Source organism: Oryza glaberrima, chromosome 9 (genome assembly GCF_000147395.1).
Source record: "Oryza glaberrima chromosome 9, OglaRS2, whole genome shotgun sequence".
In the NCBI taxonomy this organism is placed as follows: domain Eukaryota; kingdom Viridiplantae; phylum Streptophyta; class Magnoliopsida; order Poales; family Poaceae; genus Oryza; species Oryza glaberrima.
Window position 1 is genome coordinate 11,002,571 of NC_068334.1, and position 8,483 is coordinate 11,011,053.

The 8,483-nt window shown below is 42.6% G+C and overlaps 1 protein-coding gene across 1 annotated transcript; it reads right to left on the minus strand.

Annotated features, from left to right (window-relative positions):
* Positions 1-6,998: 6,998 nt before the first annotated feature.
* On the minus strand, positions 6,999-8,080 carry LOC127783904 (uncharacterized). Its single transcript, XM_052311054.1, has 2 exons — positions 7,823-8,080; positions 6,999-7,511 (listed from the first exon to the last, which is right to left on the minus strand). The coding sequence occupies exons 1-2, from the start codon at positions 8,078-8,080 to the stop codon at positions 6,999-7,001; spliced, it is 771 nt and encodes a 256-aa protein (XP_052167014.1).
* Between the last annotated feature and the right edge of the window lie 403 nt (positions 8,081-8,483).

Here is an 8,483-nt window from a genome sequence, read left to right on the forward strand (position 1 = left end):
TGCCAGTCATGCCGGTCCACCGTGCCGAGGGAGCAGCCCAGGCATGGCACGGCTGTCGGGTCAGGCCAAATTGTCGTGTCTTGGGCCAGGCCGTTGGGCTTCGAGCCATATGACCATCTATAGATGTAACCTTCTCCCAATTTCAGTTTAGTTTATTCGAAAAAAATATTATCACGGCAAAGATAAACCCAAGCATGTTGCTAAATCCTGCGACATAGTTCAGTCCTCTTTACAAAATGGTCAAACAATAACCAAATTACTACTTCCGAATTTTTACATTACTAGAAAAAATACTCGTGCGTTGCAACGGGTGAATGTTATTTTTATAATTTTATCATTGCTATACGGTTTAGTTAAGGTAAAATTCACTATGGGAATTCGCTTGAATATATATATATTTCTAGAAAATCATGAGCTGCAATTAGGAGTTCAATCATCTCAAGTTAGCATGCGAGTTTTTTAAAGAGATATCTTGTACGACTCTTTCCGTATTTTCAAAAGCGAACGTACTTAAAACCCGAATCAAATACGGATCTGTATTTCCAAAATCAAACGAACTTAAAACTGACTCATACACGGATAACCCGTAGAGCAATAGGCTGGGAGCCTGGATAACCCGTAGAGCAATAGGCTGGGAGCCTGGGAGACTGGACTGGAGACGTGCAATTTCCACAAATTGTCCGGACAAAACAAATTTCAGAAGCGTTATGGGCCGTTGTTTTAGAACAGGATGCAAAAAACCTATTTGTGTCCTTAACTATTATCGGAGTTCGATTCATATACTTTCACCGTAAAACCAGATATAAAAAATTTCTCAACTGTTCAAACCAGCCCAATTTGCATTCTCGGGCGATTTTGATGATAGTTTCCTTGTAAGTGGGACTTTGTACCTGTTTTTTATGTGACATAGCGCTCAGATGGTTTTTTAGCGCAAAAAAAAATTAAAAGCAACAAATGGAATCCACATATAAGTCATTTATTAAAACAAAAGGTAAGGCCCACACGTCACAATCTCTCTCCTCCCATCCCCTCTTCTCTCGCACCCTTTTATCACCATCCCTTTCCAGCCATGCGCGTCCGCATACCTAGCTTAGAGGGCAAGCCCCTCTGGAGGCACATCCCGAATGCCACACCACCGTTGTCAGGGAGAGTGGACACCGACTTCACCACCACGGCAAGCACGAGCTTGTCTAGGCAAAGACCATGGATGAACATTGGCGAGAGATAGCCGGGTGCCAATAATAGTAGAAGTGGTGGCATTAGCAGAGGCGGTGGAGCTCGTTGGGGGCAACACGTGGATAAGGCAACTGTTGAGTTGTGATCCAAATTCATTTGCACTTAATAAAGGCCAGCTTCTGCCGTAGTGGAGCGGAGGCCCGTCGCTGGGAGGCTTGGGCCGGAGCGTAGCAGAGGCTTGGGCCAGGGGAAACGGATCGTCATCCCATCTAGAGTTCCACCATATATTTACCTCTTGTAAGCTGCCGTGCGGCGTTGTAACCTCACCCCAGATATAGTGAAGATATTTTGTTAGCTGGCGCCCGTGGATTTTTCTCTCCTGTTTTGGGAGGGTTTTCCACGTTAAAATCTCGTGTCTTCTATGATTGATCTATTGTTTTTTATCGTTTGTTTGCCTATCGTTTTCTAACAGCAACAACTGAGCTCGTGAGGAGCTTGACAAGGTAGCTGGAGATTGAGCTCAAGGAGACGGTTATGACTCCCTAAATCCGAAGAGAAGAGAGAGAGAGAGAGGGAGAGAGATAAGGGGTGGCGCAGCTCGCAAAACCTGTCCTCCAAACTGAGCTCGACGCTCCAACTGCTATGGCTACTAATACGAATAATTAGGTAGGTTGTGATTAATGGATAAGTTGATTTACATTGGTTATAAAAGTTGAAAGAGTTTGCATACCTGATTTTCGATCAAGGGCTATGTATTAAACTCGTTCTATAGTTGACGTACGCGAAATGGACTTCACCAAACTAGATTACCACCAGCGTGCAACCCAGATTAACGCAGTCAAAAATTGCAGACCGATACGCAAAGACACCTTCAGCTTCTGTTATGTGCTAGGTACTGAGGTACATGTGAATTGTCTGAGGATATATATGGACTAGGTTTGTCGTGATATCCCAAAGCCCTTTTATTCTACCTCACGAGAGTACTAAGATTTTCTGTGATTCAATCTAGTCCGTTCAAACTCGAACCAGCGGACACAAGGAAGCCAAGGGACGCGTAATTAAATGCTGCCTTCGTCTCTCGTCCATGGACCCTAGAACACCCAGCACCATCTTCTTCGGTTCTTCCATCCTCTTCTCTTCCTTCACAGGACGGCAGAGGATCTCCTTCTCCATGCATGGCAACAATGTGTCGCATTCACTGTTCTAACTTAATTTTATGATTTATGTAAATTATTTTCAACGTTCTAAGGTGGATCTCCTTATTTAGTATTAAGTTACTACCACCACCGCTCCGCCATCCACGCACGCGGATCCACCGGCGGCAGCGACAGGAAGGGCAGATCCGGCCCTCTTCCCCTCCCGCGCGGATCCAGTCGCCTCTCCACTTCCCATGTGCACGGATTTGTTGGCGGCAGCGATGGGAGGGGCAGATCCGGTGCCCCCTTCCGCTCCCACACGGATTCTCCATACCCCGCACGTGCGGATCCGCCGGTGGCGGCGATAGGAGATGTGGCGATGGCGACCGCGGACGGGTTGGGTTAGGGTTCTGGGCTATGTTTTTGATTTTCCAATTTTCCTTTTGACAAGTTTTCATTTTTACGTCTGAATGGCTTAGCCGTCCGTATGCGAAAATCCAATTTTCGCAAAGACCTGGGTGCATGTGGGTCACCCACTTGCATGTGGAAATTGTTTTTTGACCGCATGGAAAATGAAGGACATGCATGACCAGGGGCAAATGCAACGTGGGTGCAGGGGGGATGAGTCCCCCCTACACCCACAAGACCCATGGATACCACCCGGAGCACACCCCCTTCACTCACAAGACCCATGGATACCACCCGGAGCACAACCACTTCGATTTTTTCACCATGAATGATAAACTAAAGGTCTCTAAGTGGTTGGAGATTAAAGAAACTGTGTAACTGAGCCCCCCTCCCTAATTTTTTATTCCTGTATCCGCCCCCGTGCATGACCTAGCTAAGTAGATATTTAGCTTGCCATCTTTACGGCCGGGTAATAAGTGACACTTTCTCACCTAGCAATATGCACTCGTTGAGATTAAGTAGTGCGTATGCACTATTTAAATTTTGCATTCTAAGAAACCTCAAGCACAAGTGGCCGGGCTAGCGAGACGACTCAAGAGAGAAGTGGAGCTCTGCACGAGGTGAGACAACGGATGCATGCTGCCGTGTGTCTCGATCGATCAGGCGTCCCTTCGTCGCATGCATATGTCATCAGTACGTGGTGCTTTCCGATCCTATCACGTGGCTCCTGATAAAACACGGCGAAATTTCTTAGCTTGTCGAATGTATACTACTGTGTTGTCTACCGAAAGTAATGCCGTTTCCATCCAGCTGCTTCTTTGGTAGCTTTTTCTTTTTCTTTTCTTTTTTTTTTGAAAATGCAAGTTGTTCTTCTGAGTTACTAATTACTAATATTGAAAATGCAAGTTGGACTACTAGTTGTTCTTCACTAACTTAGAAGAAAATGTCGGGCCATTGCCCTGAATGTCACAAAGGCAACTTTTTTGGAATTTAACCAAGATATGTGGATCATTCACTATGAAATCTTTTTCTGTAGAAATACAGAGGCAGCTGCCTAGCTACCCTTTCAAAAAGCTGCGGAAATACCAAATTCCTCTGGAAATCAAAATATTTGGATGATTACTCTTTAAAGATTAGCATCCTAAGAAAAGACAATATGTTCAAAAGAGGACGGAAGAATGGGAAAAATAAATACCAATTTTGTACCGATGATGACACAAATGTCAATGTCAAGATTCATGTCTGGTCGAGAGTGGTAGCATCTTGAGGGTATCTGCATCTTAGGGCATGCAGTCGCGAGTTTCGAATCTGAAATACATATATGAAATAGGTATGTGTCCCGAGAACTTCATATGCTTTAATTAGTAAACAAAATTAGGTTCCAGAATTGCTAGATCGATCCACTTGTTTATTATGAGATGTACTATGGCTAGATATATTCATTTTGAACGTACTAGCTAGCATGTAACCTATAATATTCATTTCTAATATTGTGACTTATTTTGACTGCAATATGAAAAATGTGGCGTTAATTAGATGCACACTTTGTGCTGCTTTTGATCCAACAGGTTTGAAATCTTGCTAGCTAGCTTCACGGTTGGAGTGTACTAGTAGACGATATTGACGATGATGACAAAGAGATCTCCTTCAAAATAATACTAATAATCCATATCTTGATTAGAAGACTCGGTCTGAGTGTACTAGGCCTAGGATTAGTAAATCAGAAGCGCCGTAGCGACTGTCGTTGGCTCTGATTTTCAGCCTCTCACGGGCAAGATCAGAGTTGAACTCCGGCTGTTGGCAATGTGGTTCGGCTTGCTAGCGGCGAACATTCCGATTCCGGAGGAATTAAGGATCAGACAGCAGGTGATGACGGCTGCTTTGGTTTTGGTCGTCGGAAGATCGATGCTGTGCAGAACACGATGTCATTCAACGTCAAGTCACATATATATACCTATCCATATCCTTGGAAAGAAAAAGAAACACATATCCACATGGTCCACTTAAAAAACTACTCCTACCATACATGGAATACCAAGTTACTTTACAGTAAGTAGTACTCAATCAAAAGGGCGGAAAAATATAACCCCATACTTAGATTGGCTTTTTGACCATGACAAACATCTGTGATTTGCAAGTGACGTTATTGCTACTCCTGTTAATAGCATCTACTGTTGCCCTTTGGATAAGTCTTTGTCCAGATTCATTGTTTTAAAATAGGTCACATTATATTGTATGTTGGTTTTTTGCTATGGGGGAGTATAACTATTTGGTCAAAGTTGGCAACTAATAGCTGGCACATTAATTAAAATAGTGAATAGAGAAAATTTAATTGATTCATGTTCATTCACTAACTAGGAGAAAAGTAGGGTACGTAATGCATGCATGGCTTGACAGAGAAGGTAATGAGCACCTTTTAGTGTTGGAATTTATAATTAGGAATCTAAACTATTTCTCCACGGAATCTGTGGATGCATGCCCGATTCTCTGATATGGATGTGGTAGCTGGTGGAGATGATCTGGCGCCGTCCACAGCAGCTAGCTATATACAGCACGAACTCTGACTGGACACTGGAAACCAGCCGCTTTAATTTGGTCATGCACGAGATTCTCCTTTTGAACGATTCTTAGGTTTTTAATTTGGATGGGAGCTAGCAGCACTCGTTGATTTTAATTTAGTTCCCAAATTAAAGTGAGTACTACAGATGAGGATATGACCACCGATCGATCGGTGGCACATTTGTGTATGCATTTCTTTGTCGCGAAGTTTGTTACGAAGAGGAGATAACTTCAGTCTCCGCACTTCTTTGATCTACTTAATTTTTTTTACGAAGATGCTTACTGTACCTCCTTCGGTGCATGTGCTATTCGGAGGAAGAATAAATAAATATTGAGAAAATTCTATCCCTGAAAGTTCGTCCAATCCCTTCTATACCCCTAAGATATGCTTATTTTTCCCTTCCATACCCTTAAATTTCAGTTTGGATCTCTTTGATACCTCTTCCGTCAGTTAATTGACCGTTAAATTCATATCATAAAGTCTATTTTACGCATCGGTATCAAGAAAATATAAATTTATAAAGTATGTTGATGGAGTGTATAAGTTCATTATATCCGACTATTATATTTATAAGTTTATTTTGTGAGATATTATTTAACAAAAGTAATGTTTATCTCGCATAACAAGATTTATCTTATAAAGAATTTCGTACTATTATAACAAAATATGTTATATATACAGTTTTCAATGATAAAAAATATTATTTTTTTTGTTTTATCTAAAATAAATTTTGTCATAGATAAAAATTATTTTTTCCCTTCGCGAGGTGAACTAAAATATTGCATTTGTTAAATAATATCTCACAAAATAAACTCATACATATAATAGTCGCATACAATGAATTTATACACTCTATCAATATACTTCATAAATTTATATTTTCTTGATATCAAAGGGCAGAATGGACTTTATGATAGAAATGTAACGGTCAACTAATGGTCAACTAATGCAAGGGATATAGAAGGATTCAAAATAAAATTTAGGGGTATGCAAGCGAATGAGTAAATCTCAGAGGCATAGAAGAAATTGGGTGAAGTTTGAAGGTACATAGGGAATTTTCTCATAAATATTCCAGTATCGATTTTTAAAGAAAAATACCCGGATCGAATTAGAAATGGTAAGATATATGCGTAGCTGGAGTAAGTAGTTTATTTCCTTGATAAGAGAAAAGACTGAACTAGTCAAATGTATCTGACCTAATCACTTGGACGAAAGAGAGACTAGATAGTAAATAATAAATCAGTAAAGAAAACAGAGTACATATAAACAAAACGGGATGAGTAACAGATTAGGTTAACGGCGAATCTCAGCTGACGTGAACGGTCGCTGTCAACGTACATGCACGACGGGTTCAAAATAGTACTCCCTCCGAATTTAAATTTTTTAATAAGACGAATGGTCAAATATTTATAAAAAAAATCAACGGCGTCATACATTAAAATACGGAGTGAGTAAATATTAACAGGTCGAGTTGTGCGTGACACGTACAAATCTCACCATGTATATGCATGTAGGAGTACAAACCAAATTTATTGCTCCCATTTATTCCGATTTTGTTACAAGCTCGATCGATGCAAATGTATAGTGTACTGTATTACAAAACACACACGATTATATTGATGATTTCAACCATATCATCTACTACTACATAACTTTATTTATATAGTAATATAATACGTAACTGTATTTAACATGGTCGTATATACTCAGATATATAGCTAGTGGGGAATACAACGCACAGGCTGCTGCGTATTGGGATCAGTTGTACAGGACGAGTGTCCTGGGGCTGCCGCCTTCAGCGGCATCGTCTCAGATGCAGCAGCAGCTACAGCAGCTTCGTTATGGCCGCCGCCGGCGGCTGCGGCGGCGGCCAACGGCCGCGCCGCCGTCACAGAGTTGGCAGACGCAGCGACAACCAGCAGCAGCATCGTCAGCGCCGCCACCGGTGAGAACCATGTCGCCCGTCGGCTCTTCTTGTTGATCTCGCTCGCACGACCATTCATGACGACCATGAGCATGACGATGATCATCGTGGCGATCAGTCTGTCGGCGATGCTTGATTGGATTTGGTCGTCGGTCCGATCGAACTGCTGGCCATGGCCGTCGTCGGAGTTGAGCTCTGGCTGCAGGGCGGTGGGCATGCGGTGCCCCCGCCACTTTCCGGCGGCCGCCGACGCCGTGTTCGCCTCTGCACGTGCGGGATAAAAAACCTGCTGTGATGCTGATGACAGCTGCAGGGTGTGCAGATCATGAGTCAAAGAGTCAAACATCACTGGTTCAATTTTTCCAGCACAAATTAAATGAGATGCTACAGTACAGTAAAGGTTCAAGTAAAATACTGCACTTCCTAAAAAAAAAGAAGGTAAAATACTGCAGAGAAAGATTCGTGAGATGAAAACCTCGAGATACCAAATTTTTGGTACATTGAGTTACTTAATATCTGAAGATATATGGTACCTACCTACCGGTACGTACCATTTTAAGGATGCTAAATTAGTAAATTATCCTCATGAGATAATTAAACACGGGTAACGGGTCGTACCTTTCCGTCGGAGCCGTCATCGTCGGCGCCGACGCCCTGGTTGGTGATGGCGTACTGCACCTCGTCGTCGTCGACGTTGCCGTCCTCCTCGGTGATGGAGTGCACTTCGCGGTGACATACGTCGCCACCGTCCACATCGGTGAAGTTCCTTGCGGAGTCGACGCCGCCACCACCCACCTGCAGCTTGGTGATGGCCACGTAGAGCAGGAGAACACGACGTAGGCAGACGAAGAGCAACACCTGATCTGACGTACTCATGGCCTAACGCTGTGTGAATTCTATTGTAGTGCTTGATGACGGTAATTAATATTCGTCCGAGCTAGCGCAAGGGTTTATATATATATATAGCCCAGCGCCCGAGGGAGAGGGGCGCTGGAAATTCTTCTTGCCGAAGCTTTCTTTCTGATAAGAGGTTGTGTGAAAGTTCATTTCTTTATTTATCCCTACCTAATGTACATAGTTATCGAGATATATGCATAGTCATTCGTTCGTGATGTCATGACTGCCATTCGTGCAGCCATGCATGCTCGATTGTGCCAGTAACCCAAATTCATTATAGTAGTACAAAATTAAAAATAAATTGATGAAGTAAAACAGCATGAGAAGGCTGATACGTAATTCTGGAGTTAAACAATTGAGTCCATCCATGCATGGTAATGGT

Excerpts from the sequence above, each read along its gene's own strand:
- LOC127783904 (XM_052311054.1), bottom strand. The coding sequence starts at position 8,080 with ATGAGTACGTCAGATCAGGTGTTGCTCTTCGTCTGCCTACGTCGTGTT. Across the intron at positions 7,512-7,822 it reads ATGACGGCTCCGACGGAAAG|CTGTCATCAGCATCACAGCA; the intron begins GTACGACCCGTT and ends CACACCCTGCAG.